Raw genomic sequence first — 18,139 nt, forward strand, 5'->3', positions numbered from 1 at the left:
GTCGGCCAGCCGCCGGGCCTCCCCAGGGACCTCGGTGGACCTTCCCTCCGCCCACCACCCCACCTACCAAGCCGGCCGGAGCGAGCCGGGACCCCAGCGACAAGGGGCCCTGCTTCACCTGTGGGCAGCGCGGACACTGGAAGAGGGAGTGCCCCCTTATGGAGTGCGACTTGGGTTGGGACACCGCCCTGCCAACCACCGCCCGGTCCTCTAGGCCGCCACCCATGCTGATCTTGGTGTCACTGGCCGGGAGGCGATTGACCGCCTTGCTTGATAGCGGGAGTTCGGTGTCTATGGTCAGGACCCATCTCCTGCCGCCCGACCTGCCCGTAGTCCGCCAAGCCACCATTGCCTGCGTACATCACCACGTCGAGGAGTGCCCAGTGGTCCAGGTGCCCGTGACCTACCGTGGCCAAACCCTTGAGACGCACTTGGCTCGAGTGAACGCCCTGCCCTACCCCGTCCTCTTGGGGAGGGACGCCCCCCACTTCCGGCTAGCCATGCGGACCGCCCTTCCCCCGGAGCCGGTGGACGGCGATGAGACACTGGCCGGAGCGTCGGTGAGCGACCCATCGGAACCAGACGAGGGAGAGGGGGCAGAAGGGGCCTCGATGCAGCTACTCCAGGGATGGAATAGGGAGCCACGGTTTACCACTGCCCAGACGGAAGACCCCTCGTTGGAGAGCTTGCGACGGGCGACCGCAGTAAGTAACGGGCGAGTCTTAGATCCCCGCCGAGCCAACCGGTGGCCGCGGGTCATCCAGGAGGGGGGCCGTTGGTATCGCCTGGTGAAGGAGAGAGGCAGAGAGATCCGTCAACTCCTAGTCCCCACCGCCTTCCGACCGGAGGTCTTGAAGGCCGCCCACGACCACCCGTGGGCCGGGCACCAGGGAGCCCGGGGCACGACCGCCCGGATCGAGGCCCACTTCTTCTGGCCAGGCTTAGTTAAGGAGGCCAAGCGCTATTGCCAAGCCTGCCCCCTGTGCCAGCGGCTGGTCGGCCGCCGTCCCACCAGGGCCCCCTTGGCTCCCCTGCCAGTCATCGAGGAACCCTTCTCCCGGGTGGCCATGGACTTCGTAGGACCTTTACCCCGCACCCCCCGCGGGGCACGCTACCTCCTGGTCCTGATGGACTATGCCACACGGTACCCGGAGGCCGTCCCTCTCCGCGACATGAAGGCCCCAGGGGTAGCCCGGGCGCTGGTAAGGTTCTTTGCACAGGTGGGGCTACCCAGGGAACTGCTGTCGGATTGTGGGAAACCCTTCACGGCCCAGATCACCCGACACCTATGCCGAACGCTGCACGTTCGACAGATCTTCACTAGCATCTACCACCCCCAGACCGACGGCCTGGTGGAGAGGTTCAACCAGACCCTGAAGACCATGCTCCATAAGATGGCCCACGACCGGCCCAAGCAGTGGGACCTGTATGTTGACCCCCTACTGTTCGCAGTGCGCGAGACACCCCAGGCCTCCACGGGATTCGCCCCCTTTGAGCTCCTGTATGGCCGGCGCCCCCGCGGGATACTGGGGCTGGTGGAGGAACAATGGGCCCCCCCGACCGCCTCGGAGGCCCGCCCGGTCCCCACATACGTGCAGGAGCTCCGAGCGCGCCTCGAGGCCTGTCGGGCCGAGGCCCGGCAGAGGCTCCAGGCAGCCCAACAATCCCAGAAGGCTTATTATGACCGGGGAACAGCGGCCCGAAGGTTCCAGGTCGGAGAAAAGGTCTTGGTCCACAACCGAGTCATGGGGCCGGGCCCGGGGGACCCCTGGCGAGGTCCCTATCGCATTACCAAGGTTCGGGGGCCTTGGTCCTACGAGGTCCAGTGCGGCGCGACGCCCCGGCAGCGGAAACGCCTCCATGTTAATGACTTGAAGGCCTGGCACGAGGCAGAGCCCCTTCAGTGCAACCTGTCCCCCGAACCTCTCGAGCTCCCAGCCGGGGAGCTGCCTTGGACCCCAGCCGGACCCCCGGATGAGGAACCGGTCCTTGACCCCGCGCTCACGGGGGACCAGCGGGCCCAAGTGCGGCAGGTGCTCCAGGAGAACCCGGGCCTTTTCTCTCGGCAGCCGGGGCAGACCACGGTGATCACCCATTCCATCTCCACCCCGCCAGGGCAGGTGGCCCGTGCGCCCTGGAGGCCACTACCTCTGAAGCGCTGGGAAATCGTGGCCCGGGAGGTAGACAACATGCTCCGCCTCGGGGTGATAGAGCCGTCCCGCAGCGCCTGGCGGAGTCCTATTGTGCTAGTGGGCAAGCCAGATGGCTCTGTCCGCTTCTGCGTGGACTACCGCCAGGTCAATGCGATCGCAAGTTTTGACGCCTACCCTATGCCGCGGGCCGACGTGCTGGTAGATCAGCTGGGAACCGCCCAGTACCTATCTGCCCTGGACCTCACAAAGGGGTATTGGCAGATCCCCATGGTTCCAGAAGACCGGGAGAAGACAGCCTTCGCCACCCCACAGGGGTTATTCCAGTTCCGAGTCATGCCATTCGGTCTCCATGGGGCCGCGGCGACCTTCCAGCGGCTCGTCGACCACGTGTTGGCCCATTGCCAGGGATTCGCCCGTGCCTATATTGACGACATCATCATATTCAGCCCCGATTGGTCGTCCCACCTCCGGCACCTGGACACGGTGTTGAAGGCGTTGGCGGCAGCAGGCTTGCGAGCCAACCCGAGCAAGAGCCGGATCGGGTTCCGGGAGCTCACCTACCTCGGGTACCAAGTGGGGCATGGGGTGCTCCGCCCAGTGCCCGACAAGGTGACCACGCTAGAACAAAGCCCGCGACCCCGGACCAAGCGCCAGATGAGGCGCTTCCTGGGGCTGGTTGGCTACTACAGCAAATTCATCCCCCATTTTGCCAGCCAAGCCAGCCCCCTTTCCGACTGCCTGCGGAAGGACCAGCCCTCCACAATCCAATGGCGACCCGAACGAGTACAAGCCTTCGAGGCTCTGCGCAAAGCCTTGTCCGCGGCCCCCGTCCTCAGGAACCCCGACTTCAACCGACCCTTCCTCGTCCAAACGGACGCATCGGACGTGGGGCTTGGAGCGGTCCTGTCCCAAGAAGTAGAGGGCCAAGAACATCCAGTGTTGTTCATCAGTAGGAAGCTGCAACCAGCCGAGGTCAAATACGCCACGGTGGAGAAGGAGGCCCTGGCGGTGAAGTGGGCCGTGGGGGCCCTCCAATTCTACCTCTCCAACAACCCCTTCACCCTGGTCACGGACCACGCCCCCCTGCTCTGGATGGCCCGCATGAAGGACCATAACCCACGGATCCTCAGATGGTATCTCTCTCTGCTCCCTTTCAGCTTCCAACTACGGCACCGGCCAGGGCGTCTCCATCTGAATGCGGATTACATGTCGCGGGTCCACGAGGAGACAGCGGACCAGGAGGCGCCCAACCCCAGGGAGGGGGTGTGTCCGGAGCAGGCTCCTCCTGCCCCGGACTGGGCGCGCACGCCGGCCTCCCTGCCGCCCGCGGAGCTCCCCCCCCCACCTGCGAAGCTCCCCTCCCCACCCACGGAACTCCCCTCCCCAATCCCGCGCACCCCCCACACACCCCCCACACCCCTCGGGGACCCCCTACCTGCGGGGAGCATGGACGGGGCGCACGGCGAGCCGGGCCGAAACAAGGAAGCGCTCACCCGCGCCGCCGCCCCTGTCAGCAGAGCCGCACGGGCCGGCATGGACGGCCGCCGCGCCGAGGGAAGCCGCTCCGACGAGGGGAAGGGCTGCGGCCCAGGAAACGCCGAGGCGGCCGCCCGCACCGTCCGGGTCGGAGGCGCAGGAGTGGGCCTGGCCGGCAGCGGGGCGAGGGGGCGGGACGGAGAGCCAGCCACGCCATCCCCTGACTGGCTGGACGGCTCCTGGGAGGGCTCGCCGGTGTGAGCCACGGGCAGGGATTGGCACAGGGCCAGCACCGGCGAGCCATCAACGGGGAAGAGGAGACAGCTGGCGGGACAAGGAAGAAGTGAGGAGGGAGGATGATGGACGGGCACGGTGACCAAAGGGAAGGGGGGGGAAACCGAGGGAGAGCAGAGGGTGGAGGTGGCACGCACAGGGATTGGTGACGGGTCCAGAGGCAGGGAGGAGAGCCGCTATAAAGGGGGAGGTCCCGATGACGCCGAGGAGGAGTAGCTGACTGAGAGGTGGCACAGAGAGAGGGAAGGAGAAGTTCTCGGAGACAGCTAGCTGGAGACAGAGGCTGCTGGAGCAGCCACGGTCCCAGCCCAGTCTGAGGCAGAGGGAACTCACCCCTCCCCCTGGAGGCAAAGGAAGGGACGGCGGAGCACGAGGAGGGCGCGGTTGGGGGCGGGGCGGGGCCTCACACCAGGCAAAAGGCCTTGACACTTCTCCCTCCAGCCCCAAAGAATGGAAAATCACACAACTGCAATTTAGGGGGGGTGCTGCCCACACAGTCTGGACCTTCACTTCCTCTCTCTTCCATCTGTGTTTTGCCACTTCCTGCCACACTTTTGGTGGGGTTTGTGGTTAGTGTGGAGGGGAGCCGAACAGCTGCCGTTTCCTCCGGATGTTGTTTGGTGCCGTCTTTCCTCTGTCTGTATCCATCTGGCTAGCAAACGGTTGTTCCAACTGATGACTCAAAAGGGTGGAATGGAATGTTTTTGGACTGACCAGTTCGCATGTTCCTTACTTGGCAATTGCCACTTATATGTGACCAATTCCTTGTGTTTTTTGGTTTTTGAGTGAGAACTTCAGTGGGAGTTTTGCGCCTGCCAGACTCATGTGTGCCTTTTCTCCTAGCGGTTGGGACATGAAGGCAAAAGTGGCAGTAGCATTCCTCTCCACACTTCTCTTCCTCAAACTGCACCATGGAGCTACTCTCTGTTTTTGGAATTATGTAACTTGCATGGCTGTATGGAAGTTTTACAGTGGAGCCAACAGATGCTCCATAGGTCTGAGACTGAGGGCCAAGCTACAAGTTATGATTGACACTTGAACGGCAAGTGGATTGAGTGGAGTGCAAGTGAACAGGGACAAATACACTTGCCGTTCAAGTGTCATTCGTCACTTGTAGCTTCGCCCTTAGAGCCAAGCTACAAGTGACGCCTGACACAGTTTGGACACTTGTCAGCTTCCCTCAAGTTTTGATGGGAAATGTAGGCATCCTGGTCTTGCAGCTGTAATGGAGATCCAAGCTGTAAAACCAGGACGCCTACATTTCCCATCAAAACTTGAGGTAAGCTGACAAGTGTCCAACCTGTGTAAGGCGTCACTTGTAGCTTGGCTCTTAGCGTGGTGTAATGGACAGAGTGTCAGGCCAGGATCATGGAGACCCAGGTTTGAATCCTTGCTCTGCCATGGAAGCTCGCTCGGTGACCTTGGGCTAGTCACATGCTCTCAGCCTAACCTACCTCACTAGGTTGTTGTGAGGATGAAATGGAGGTGAGGAGAATGCTGTAAACTCTTTTGGGTCCCCATTGAGCAGAGAAGTGGGGTATAAATTAAGCAAACAAACACAAAGTATATGAATAACCATCATAGATGATGTGCTGTGGAGTGTCCTTTTATATTCGGACATAATACTTTTTCATGGAATTAGTTGACTGGCCTGGCCTTAAAGCTTTGTTGGTCCTGGGGACGAACATGTCTTTATTAAGTTTCCCAACCCTGATCTTCACTTCTCTAGGCTTGCCAGCCTCCAAGTGATAGCTGGAGATCTTTGGGAATTACAACTCATTTCCAGGCAACAGAGATCAGTTCCTCTGGAGAAAATGGCTGCTTTGAAGGGCAGGCTCTACGGAATTATATACCTCACTGAGGCCCCTCCCCTCCCCAAAACCCACTCTATTCAGGCTCCACCCCCAAAATCTCCAGGAATTTCCCAACCAGGACCTGGCAACTAGAGATGGGCACGAACCGGAAAAAAAATGAACCATGTGGTTTGTGGTTCATCAAATTTCATGAACCACGAACTTTCACGAACCTGCCCCTGGTTCACAAACCAGTTTGTTTGGTTTGTGAAAACATCACATCCGGGTCAGAAAATCATCACTTCTGGGTCAGCAGAAGGTCACTTCTGGGCCAGAAGAAGGCCACTTCCAGGTCAGCAGAAGTTCTGCAGGAAGTCCATCCCCTGTTGCCTAGGAAACTGATTGATTGGCACCAGGCTGTCTGCAGTCACGAACCAAAAAATGAACCAAACGAACCAGCCTAAAGTTCGTGGCGGTTTGTCAGAAATGGGATCTGACGAACCACTGTTCGCGAACCATGAACCGGCCTGGTTCATGCTTAATTTTGGTTTGTATTTCGGTTTCTGCCCATCTCTACTGGCAACCCTTCTAGCATCACTTACTGGGTGATTTGGGGCCATTGTGTAATAGTTTTTCCCCGTTCCTAGCCACAGCCCCTAATGATGTTTAGAGTGAGAGAAATAGACCCAAATCATGCAGTGTTTTAAAAATTCTGTTGCATTTGTGTGTGTACTTGGGTTTTAAATATCCTGCTGGCTGAAAACTCGGGTTGTGAGATGCATAGCGTGACCGTAGAAAGAGCAAGGAAATGTACCTAATGTCACCCATTCAGAGGCTGCTGCTTTGGGGGCTGAAGCGTGTTGAAATTTGCATTCTGAAAATGGAAAGCAGGAAGTAAAGGAGCAAAGTCTTGCTGGTTAAAGGCAGATGCAAACACAGTGGTGGGAGACCCTTTCAAAAGGGGGGAGAGTATTTTAAAGCACTCACAGGTGAGCACAGAGGCAGCGGAACTTTACTCCTTGTGAAGACCATGGAAGAGTTCAGAATCTTCATAGCTGGTCCCGGCAGCATGTTTGTTTGTTTGTTTATTTATTGCATTTCTAGACTGCCCTCCCCATCAGACGGGCTCAGGGCGGTGTAACAACATGCAATTTGCAACATACAGTTTAAAAACAATAAAAACATTATAAAACACTATTCCATATACAATAAAAATTTCTCAAATTGGCAGATATAAATATTGAAATACAGCATTTTAGGTGCAGGGCTTGGCTTTTACATCATGCCCTGCATCACACTTATGAGCTCCTGCATGGGTGGTGGACGGTCTTCAGTGGTATGGCCGGCGAGAGGACAGCCTAGCCCCCACCAAATGCCTGGTGGAACATCTCCATCTTGCAGGCCTGGCAAAAAGATAACAAATCCCGCAGGCCCTAGTTTCCTCAGGGCCAAGCTACACATGACAAATGACACTTGAACAGCAAGTGTATTTCTCCCTGTTCACTTGCCCTCCACTCAATCCACTTGCCGTTCAAGTGTCATTCGTCATGTGTAGCTTGCCCCTCAGACAGAGAGTTCCACCAGGTCAGAGCCAGGACCGAAAAAGCCCTGGCTCTGGTAGAGGCCAGACAGACCTCCCTGGGGCCAGGGACCATCCGCAACTGCTTATTAGCTGATCGAAGCGACCTCTGGGGAACATATGGGGAGAGGCGGTCCCGAAGGTACGTTGGGATGGGAGCTTGGAGGGGGGTCTTATTGGGGAGGGGAGGGGAGCTCATACTTAAATTATTAGGAAGTAGTGAGACTGACAGGTTAATTGAAAATAATCAAGACTTGCTCCCTATTGAGACTTCCTTTTCAGATTTTTGCAAAACCGAATTTCCTCTTTCTTGCACTATCGACCACAGTTCCCACCCTCCTGCTACCCGATGTATCCTTCCTTATTTAGTTTTGCTTATTTATATGTATATTAAGCTGCTGGCCTCAAACGTGGCTTACAACAGAGAAGTGAAATAAAAAACTGAAGTGTGACAGAAAAAGCCACTGCAATTTATTAGTATTTCTGCATAAAATGGACTTATAACGGATACCCAATCAGGAGACATATAAAACAAAGCAACAGGGTAAAACAAAGTTTTTAGTTGTAATTTCTAGACCGATGATAAAACGTGTTTCTCTTTTCTGTTTTTTTCCATAGGGCAATTTCTTTCCGTGCAACAAGAAGAATTCATAACATAAGTTGAACTGTTTCTCCAAGCTGGATAAGCCTCAATTATTTTTGCTACCTCCGTTTTGGATATTAAATGTATCGGAACATCAGCTGTCCAGAACATCCTAGCCAAGAATGTATTGGTCTGTGGGATCTGGTGGTGACGAAGGCAAGAGCGACATGGAGGTGCAAGATGGTAAACTAGAGAAGTTTGATTTTGCACTTTTCTTTGTATCTGCTTATTTTTAAATTTTAATTTTATTTATATCCTGCTTTTTCCCCTGATCGGGACCTAGGATTGCCGGGTCTTCCTGCAACCAGCAGAAGACTAGTGAGATCGTTGCATGGAGGCCAGAAGCACGCACGCTTTAGGGCTGGTTTTTTAATATTTCTTCTGCTTCCGCTCCAGTAACAAAGTTGCCACTCCAACCACTTTGGGTCCTCCTGATCCATTTCTCACCCTCTTTGCAACTATGTCAGTTCCAGAAATAGTAAAGAGTCCAGTAGCACCTTTAAGACTAACCAACTTTATTGTAGCATAAGCTTTCGAGAGCCACAGCTCTCTTTGTCAGATGCAACTTTATTGTAGCATAAGCTTTCAAGAACCACAGCTGTCTTCATCAGATGCAACTTTATTGTAGCATAAGCTTTCGAGAGCCACAGCTGTCTTTGTTAGATGCAACTTTATTGTAGCATAAGCTTTCAAGAACCACAGCTCTCTTCGTCAGATGCAACCTTATTGTAGCATAAGCTTTCGAGAGCCACAGCTCTCTTCGTCAGATGCAACTTTATTGTAGCATAAGCTTTCGAGAACCACAGCTCTCTTCGTCAGATGCAACTTTATTGTAGCATAAGCTTTCGAGAACCACAGCTCTCTTCGTCAGATGCAACTTTATTGTAGCATAAGCTTTCGAGAACCACAGCTCTCTTCGTTAGATGCAACTTTATTGTAGCATAAGCTTTCGAGAACCACAGCTCTCTTCGTCAGATGCAACCTGAGGTTGCATCTGACAAAGAGAGCTGTGATTCTCGAAAGCTTATGCTACAATAAAGTTGGTTAGTCTTAAAAGTGCTACTGGACTCTTTACTATTTTGCTACTACAGACTAACACGGCTAACTCTGCTGGTGCCAGAAATGATGTCATTGTGTGGGGCACAGAGGCATGACATCATTGCCTGGGCTGCCTGTTGGTGGTGAGAGAGTGCCAGGCAGCTTGCCCCCTCTCATCAGTTGGCAGACAGAGGGTCAAACCGCTGGGAGTTTGCCTGCCACAGGCGGGTACCTGCCAATCAGACCCAAAGTGTTTTATCACATCGTTCTCCCCTCTAACACCTTATCCTCACAGCAACCACCTTGTAAGGTAGGTTAGGCTGATAGGCTAGGCTGAGTGTGTGTCACCATGCAAGCTTCCACAGCAGAATGGGGATTCGAACCTGGGTCTCCCAGGTCCCAGTCTGACACTCAAACCACTGTGCTATATTGGTGTTAGATGGAATGGCCGCAGGACCCAACTTAAGTCCCACCGTTCTTTATACAGCATGAGAGTGTGACAAAGGGAAGCACCCGAGAGAAAGTATGGAGTTTGCTTGGGCAGGAGACCATGACAAAAACTTCCACGTGCGTTTCCTCCCAAAACTCTTTTCTCCAATCATCTGACAGGAGTTACCTTCATGTCAGGGATATGGCAGAAGGCGAGCGACGGCAGCAGGGGAAGGTGCATTGGGCCAATGTTCACCTCCTCCTTCCTGCCCTTTAAATCTCCTTCCTCCTTTTTAAGGAGATCTGTGGTGGGTTCTGACAAGTGGTTCATGCTGTTTGGCCTCTAGGCTTTTCTTCATCCCATATGGAGAAAGATGCATCCGTTCTGCCTGCATCTGTTCTGTCTGTCATGAGAGGCTGCCAGGCTTCCGGCTATGGCAGGAGGCCTCCTTCTGGCAACCCTTGCTGCCGGAGCGGCAGTGGGAGAAATTTTTTTCTAAAACCACCAGTATTGCATGTGGCATGATATTACTTCCAAGGGAAAAACAGAAGTGATATCACATTGGTCTAGAAATCACAAGAAACACTATGGTTTTACCATAGAGTTTCTGGCAATTTCTAGAGTGACACGATGTTACTTCCTGTTTCCCCCAGAAGTGATGTCATGACACGTGTGATTCCAGACACCCCCATAGCTTCTGCAGGTTGTCAGGCATGGTCTGCTAATAGTCTAGGAGGCCTGTCAGCATAAAACAGTGAGAATCTTTATGTGACCAGCTTTGTTGTTGCTACCAGATGGGAAACTGAGGCAGGGAGCTGGGAGATCTTAAGTTGTGCTCCAAAAGTACTTCTCTCTGAATTTCCACATCCTGCCAGATTGCAGAGCCAAAGCTTGGATCCAGCAGAGTCCTTCTGTGAGCTAAAAGATTCCCACCGCATGGCTTTCTGATCTCCCCCCACTGCAACCACAAATGCAGTTCCTGGGTGGTCCCCTGTCTGGCTCAATATTTTGTGTGTGTGCGAGGAGGACAGCTACGTTCCACAGGCAGAAATCCTTCAATCCACAGAAACACCCTGTTGGATCCAAGCCTAACTCCTTCCAGAGTGAGGTCATGGTCACTGACGTTTTTTGGCTTGTTTCCAAGACTAATTCAAATTTGTGAGCCACCTCTGTGTCTGACATTGTGAACCTCCTATGGCTGGCCATGGTTCAGAGTTGGACACCTTGAACAGGCTCCAGGAAAAAGTCCCGCTTTTAGTTTCAGTTTCCTAACTGGCAGCAAAGGTGATGTAATTCACAAAAAGAGAGGAAGCTGGGAGCTGAGGAAGTAGAGAGGAAACCCTCTACTGCTCCCCCACACACCATGTACCCATCTTTGTGGTTGCTGATAGCATTTCCTCCCGTATCCTTTGATAATCTTAGCACCAGGTGGTGCAAGGCATTAGCTTGGCATGCTGAAGGCCCCGGATTCAATCCCCAGCACCTCGTGTATATTTTATTATAAAACCAGGGACCAGTACTTGGGTGAATGCGAGGTTTAAATTGCATGTTCAGCTGTACATGCATTGAATATCACATGAGAAATATGCAACACATGTAAAAATGAAGTGCTCACCATACAAAGATTATACATATGTTCAGTGTAACATGTGAACAGGGATTTGATAAGATTAGGGGTCATTTCACAGAAAAAGAGCAGGAGGAACTCATTAGTATAACATATTAGCATAACTCATTAGCATATGCCATGCCCCTGGACATCACCAGAAATGTGTCATTAGCATAACTGATTTGCATATGCCACACCCCCTCACATCACCTATCCTGGCTGCTTTGGACCCAATCCTGGCCATTCAGGGCCGAAATTGGGCCCAAAATGGCAAAAAGGGGCTGAAAATGTCTGAAAAGGAGCTGAAATGGTCAGGATTGGGCCGCTGCTGAACAGGAGAGTGATCTACCACCCATAAGAGGCCTGATCCAGGCCGTTTTGGCCCCAATCCAGGACAAAATGGGCCCAAAATGGCCGAGAGTCAGGTAGGCAGGGCCACCTGACATGTGACCTTTTGGGGGAACTGCTGGAACTGTGTTCCTGTGCGTTCCCCCTTGAAATGAGCCCTGGATAAAGTAGCTTCTTGCTGTATGTGTGGGGTCTGGCTAGGTTGAAGGTTATCTGAATAAATCCTGCATTAGGAATGCGTGCCCCAGAATCCATTTGCTGATGGTGAAGGAGACTTTGAGGCAATGTGCTGCTCTTTATACATTACTATAGCCCTCTCCATCCTGTTAACTTATTTTGTGTGAGCTCCTAGAAGCATTTCGGCATTCAGATCCAGAATCCCCTAGGTACCAAATCACATAAAAACTCATGTGAATATAATGCCCTAGCCCTATTGAGATGGTAGCCAGGAACTGTTAGCTTTACAAAAGAGCATTCCAGGGCTGTTGGACTGGAAGAAAATGGAGTGCACACAAATGGAGACTTTATACTCTCCAGATTGCCCATTGGATATTATTATTAACAGGGCTTTTTTTCTGGGAAAAGAGGTGGTGGAACTCAGAGGTGAAACTCGGGACCACACAATGACGTCACTTTGGGTCAGCTGGAACAAGGGGGGAGTTTTTTAAAGCTTAAATCGCCCTCGGCGAAAATGGTCACATGGCTGGTGGCCCCACCCCCTGATATCCAGACAGAGGGGAGTTTAGATTGCCCCCCATGCCACTCCAGTGGTGCGGAGGGCAATCTCAACTCCACTCTGTCTGGAGATCAGGGGGCGGGGCCACCTGCCATGTGACCATTTTCAAGAGGTGCCGGAACTCCGTTCCACTGCGTTCCCACTGAAAAAAAGCCCTGATTATTAACATGTGAATGAGGCGGTTGGTTAATAAAGCGCTACCAGGTTCATCAGTTACTTCCAGTAACGATTTCAAGGCTTTATGGCAGCCCTCTCTGCCTTTTCCATCTGCTTTTTTATTATTTAACGTGTCTCTTGGGTCTTGAAGGCTGCTCACTCTACTGGCAAAAAAATCTCCCTCCCACTCCTATCTTTAGATAACATCGCAGTGTATGACTGTAAGGAGCGAGTGATCCAGTCCGTGACACAGAGATCTTCTTGCCTGCAGGGAGGGATCAGGCAGAGACCGCCGCCTACCCTCCCATTTTGTTTTATGGTTTAGATTGCCCCCCCTTCCCCTTTGCAAAGAGCAATTTGTTCACGAGCAATATGGGCTTTGTGTGCGTGGGCTGGAGGTGTTCTTGATCCTGGCTTGTTGTGAGCTGAACGTAGAAGCTACTCCTGTGAGAACAGCCGGGTGGTGAATTTTTATGATCAGCTGGGAAGAAATGCCGGCTGTCGTGATCCAGTACCCTCTTTATGAAAGATATTTGGCACCGGGGTCCCAGGGGGCTCGAGCGAACTTTCCCAATCCTTGTATGTACATGGATTCAGGTACTGGTCCCTCGTTTCATTTACTCATTCTATGGGTTTCTGTTTCTTTCTTGCAGTGAGTGTATTTTAAAACCATTTGTATTTGTGTGTGTGTGCATTCACTCCCATGTGTGCATAAGCATATCTTAAACAATGACTGTAATAACTCTTGAATTGCTTTAAAACCATGTTGTTAAAGATCAGATAATTTTCTGAAATATTATTCGTTTCAAACCATCCGTACTGCTTGGATTTGCTATACGAAGGAGTGCATTTTGTTGAAACCGATCTCCCCAAATTCAGTGGCATATTGCAATATTTTTGCTCTCTGTTTTGCAGAGAAGCCACTAGAGTACGGTTTCTCTTTTCAGTATTGCTCTTTTTTAACAGAAAGGTAGGCTAAGCAGTCATCAAGGCTACCATTCTGACCCGGGAGTCCTTCCAAATGATCTCCAAATAAACGCACATTGCACGATTTATATCTGTATGAGAGCAAATAAAACAGGGTAGCTGCCATAGACTGGTTTGTTCAGATGTTCTCCCAGGGTTGCGTCTTGCTTAAATTTTTTTGGCATGCATGCTTCTAGGGTGCACAGTTGCTGATGATCTGCCCAGAGATCTTGCCTATCCCACAAATCAGGGTAGCGGCTGCCTCTTCTGTTCAGTGCCGGATCTCTTGTTGATTCTCTGTCCCCTGCGTGCAAGCCATTCTTTTTCAAAGTTGTTCCCATAAGAGCCAGTGTGGTTAAAGTGTTGAACTAGGACCTGGGAGACGGCCTTTCAGAAACTTCTCCTGCTTGCAAAATGGCCAGTACCTGCCTGTGTGCAAGAATAGTTTTGCACAGAGAGGTGCACTCGGCTATCTGAGAGCCAAGCTACAAGTGATGCCTTACACAGGTTGGACACTTGTCAGCTTCCCTCAAGTTTTGATGGGAAATGTAGGCATCCTGGTCTTGCAGCTGTAATGGAGAGCCAAGCTGTAAAACCAGGACGCCTACATTTCCCATCAAAACTTGAGGGAAGCTGACAAGTGTCCAACCTGTGTCAGGCGTCACTTGTAGCTTGGCTCTGAGCTCCTACATGCAGTCAGAAGTGGTACCGCCCAAACACACATTTGCCACCTCTGCGAGGGTCAAACTGGATGAGATCTTGGAAGGTCTTTGAAAGACTCTTACTCCTGTTTTGTTTCTGATAAATTGCAACCACAGGGTATCCAGTGTAAAACAGAGAATAGTAGGCAGGAAATATGTGTTTTTAACCTTTCTTCTGCTGCTTTTCACTCATCCAAATTAATTCCTGGGAAACTCCTGGAGATTTGGGGGATGGAACCTGGAGAGGGTGGGGTTTGGGGAGGGGAGGGGAGAGGCCTCAGTGGGGTACAGTGCCATGGAGTCCACCCTGCAGGGGAACTGGTCTCTGTTTCCTGGAGATCAGTTGTAATTCCAGGAGATATCCAGCTACCACCTGGAGGCTGGCAACCCTAGTTTCAGGGCTGGAAAACAGCGTGTGAGATCAGTTTCAGTTGGCCATGCTATGCAGGGGGCGCAGTTAAAGTCTCTCTCTTCTCACACCACAGTCCTGAGCAGAATTGGGGCAGAATGTGGCTGCGGTTACCCTTTAACTGATCCGTCATCGGCTTTCCCAATGTCACATCTGTTTTGACCCCACCTTGAAGAACCCAAGTTACCTTTGTTTAGAATGGAATTTGTTCAGCACAGAATACAAACAGTGCCACTCATGTCCCCTTTCAGCAAATATTGCTAATAACATAGGCAAATTTTGGGAAGAAAAATCAACAGTTGGGAGTTTCCTAGTAACCGATGAGGCTGCATGCTTTGATTGGCATCCTTGAACTAAAAAAAAAAAAAATCTGGTCCTTTAGACCAGTCTGAGATGTCTCTGAAAATTCCTTCTTGTTGATTCCTCCTTTTGTGGCCCCGTCGCCCACTTCAGACATTGAACTATGAGTTTGAAGCTTCCTTCTCCTCCATATGTCCTTGTCTGCTATTTTTTCTATCTTGCTTCCTCAGTTGACTGTGACTGCAGCTTAGGTTCAGGTCAGATGTGATGCAAAACTGTGGTTCAGTTAAACAAACTCTGGTTATTGTGATTGTCTGATTGCAAGCCGTTGCATCACTTACAATTATTTCGGGCCCGTTATGTCAGGTTGGTTTATCACCCACAGTTGGGCTTAACTATGGTTCCATGTAATGTTTGAATACAGACAACTAGGCTTAATCTTGGTTTGGCTTGCTTTGGAGTGACGCTGTCCCATGCTACATGGAGAAGGCAAAGAATTTGTCGAAGTAAACCAGGATTTGTGTGATTTCTCTGTGAGCTGAGTTCTAATTTTGCAAATTAACTACAGTTTAAAATAAAGTAGATATTTGTGCTATGCTTGAACCAAGTTTTAGTATTATTTCAGCGCTGGAGCCAGCTGTTATTTAAAGATAACCAGGAATGCCTTGTGGTCTGATAGATTTACACTATAGCCCTCAGTTCCAGGTAGAGATGGGCATGAACTGAAATACGAATCAAAGTTTGTGACGAACCGGGCTGGTTTGTGGTTTGCCAACTGGCAGTTCATCAGAGCCCATTTCTGACGAACCGCCATGAACTTTAGGCTTGTTCGTTTGGTTTGTTTTTTGGTTCGTCACTGCAGACAGCCTGGTGCCGATCAATCAGTTTCCTAGGCAACAGGGGATGGATTTCCTGCAGACCTTCTGCTGGTCCGGAAGTGACCTTCTGCTGGCCCAGAAGTGATGATTTATTGACCTGGAGGTAATGTTTTCACGAACCAAATGAACTGGTTCATGAACCGGGGCATGTTTGTGAAAGTTCGTGGTTCGTGAAATGCGATGAACCACGAACTGCATGGTTCGTTTTTCTCCCAGTTTGAGCCCATCTCTAGTTCCAGGAAATCTTAGGGCCAAGCTACACATGACGAATAACACTTGAACGGCAAGTGGATTGAGTGGAGGGCAAGTGAACAGGGAGAAATACACTTGCCGTTCAAGTGTCATTCGTCATGTGTAGCTTGGCCCTCAGTTATCTCTAAATAAGAGTTACCCTCAATCCAGACATAATGCTAATCTGTGGTTATAGAAAACTATTAAATGGAGGGGGGGAATTTGTGTGTGAGAAGAAAAAGGATTCTGGTCACTGTGTTAGTCTGTTGCAGTAAAATTAAAACAGGAGTCAGTGGCACCCAAACACTTAAGAAATGTAGTCTCGCATAAATCAGAGCATGTGCCTGAATAAATGCTGTCAGCCTTTAAGGTTTCACTAGACTTCTGTTTTAATTTAGGAGCAGAGATAACACGTGACCTCACTGTTTTGAGGTCTGGGAATATTTCTTTTGAAGCAAGTCTTGCAGTTCTTGAGAACTGTAAACTCAGCAGAATTTACAGTTGCTGTGGTCCCTCGAAGAGGGAAGTAAGAAAATATTTGGAGGACGTGGCTTCGTACAATAGTAGATAGGATTTAAAAACCTGCTCCAAACTTAACACATAATACAGATGTAGGCAAAGCTTGCTGGCCTCCGATGTAGCCACAACAGAGCCACAGCCACTTAAAAATTAAAATGACCAAGGAAAGGGGAATGATTCAGACGTGAAGTGTGGGTGGAGGTGGGGTGAGATGACTGAATAAATTTAGCTCATATATTCCTGGCCTGTTTTGCGGCTTTCTCTAGAAATCAGAGCATTTTACATTTGCATGATCTCCAGATTCCTGGCAGGGCTGCTTTGGATCTTAAAGTTAAATTAGCGACTTTGTTGTATGAAGTCGTATCACTTGATTTGGTCTGAGGATTCCTGACCTTGGGCTAATTGGCAAAAAGGCAGGGCAGTTTGCAATTCCACGGCAGAGCCCAGAAATTATATTTGCGGTGCAGCTGGGTTTCCTGAGCTGTCCCTGCTTCTGCGTGTTTGTGAGTTATTTTTAAGTAAGTTACAAGTTTGATAGGCTTAGACGTGTGTGGACATTGCTGGGGAAAACCTCAGATATTTGAAGGCAAACAGGATTTCCAGTGGTCAGCAAGCAGGGTTTCATTGCCCACTTCTCTGTGAATAATCTTATTTTGCCTAAGAAGACAATACACGCAGAACGTGTGTGGTTTTTTTTACCAATAATTCTGCAGCATTTATGTAGCGCTTGCAGTGTGCAGAGCTCTTTAGGAATATTTATCTTGTCATTAAGAAGCAGTGTGTTGCAGTGGTTAGAGTGCTGGATGAGGATCTGGGAGATACAAGTTCGAGTCCCCGGTCTGCTATGGAAGCTCACTGGGCGACCTTGGGCCAGTTACACTTTCAGCCTAATGTACCTTACAGGGTGGTTGTGAGAATAAAATGGAGGAGAGGAGAACTTTGTACACTGCTTAGGGCCCCCTTTGGAGAGAAATCATATAGAAGAGGTAAGGTAAAGGTCAAGGTAGTCCCTTGTTCAAGCACCGAGTCATTATCGACCCATGGGGGACGTTGCATCACGATATTTTCTTGGCAGACTTCTGTTACAGGGTGGTTTACCGTTGCCTTCCCCAGTCATCTACACTTTACCCCCAGGAAACTGGGTACTCATTTTACCGACCTCGGAAGGATGGAAGGCTGAGTCAACCTTGAGCCGGCTACCTGAACCCGGCTTCCGCCGGGATCGAACTTAGGTCGTGAGCAGAGCTTGGACTGCAGTACTGCAGCTTACCACTCTGCGCCACAGGGCTCTTATTGAAGAGGCAAATAATAAATAAAATAAATAAAAAATAAAATAAATTTTAAAAGCTGCACCACATGTGCGGCAGCTTTTCCTGGATGTCTTTTGCCTTGGAATGTAGGTGGGAGACTTTGTTTGTGTGAAGGCTTCCTTGCAGAGGGGGAAAAAAAACCTTCCCTGTACTTAGAAAACTAGTTTGTCAAGGCAAAGAGAACTATATATCCCACATATGTTCTGAGTCAAAAAAGTCACTTACAGGCTAACCCAAATTCTTTGCCAAGGTAAAAGCTGAATTTTGTAAGATGATAATGTAAATGTACATTATCAGAGGAAAGGATCAGTATTTATGCAGACTACCAAAACCCTAATCCTGACTAATGAAAATCCATTTAATCAACTTAGGGCCAAGCTACACATGACGAATGACACTTGAACGGCAAGTGGATTGAGTGGAGGGCAAGTGAACAGGGAGAAATACACTTGCCGTTCAAGTGTCATTCGTCATGTCTAGCTTGGCCCTTACCTTCTCCAGAAATTAACTCTAAGCTTTCCGGGAATTTTGGGGGGGGGGCAGAAATTTAAAGAGAAAAAAACCTCTTGA

At 50.6% G+C, this 18,139-nt stretch overlaps 1 protein-coding gene across 1 annotated transcript in view; it reads left to right on the forward strand.

The window, feature by feature from the left end:
• The first annotated feature begins 7,958 nt into the window (after positions 1-7,958).
• The window catches only part of LRRK1 (leucine rich repeat kinase 1), an 83,881-nt gene continuing 73,700 nt past the window's right edge, over positions 7,959-18,139 (forward strand). Inside the window, exon 1 of the mRNA XM_055002691.1 lies at positions 7,959-8,121. Coding sequence (XP_054858666.1) covers positions 8,061-8,121 — 61 coding nt within the window. The 5' untranslated portion in view covers positions 7,959-8,060. The remainder of the gene's footprint in view (positions 8,122-18,139) is intronic.

Source organism: Eublepharis macularius, chromosome 18 (genome assembly GCF_028583425.1).
Source record: "Eublepharis macularius isolate TG4126 chromosome 18, MPM_Emac_v1.0, whole genome shotgun sequence".
In the NCBI taxonomy this organism is placed as follows: Eukaryota; Metazoa; Chordata; class Lepidosauria; order Squamata; family Eublepharidae; genus Eublepharis; species Eublepharis macularius.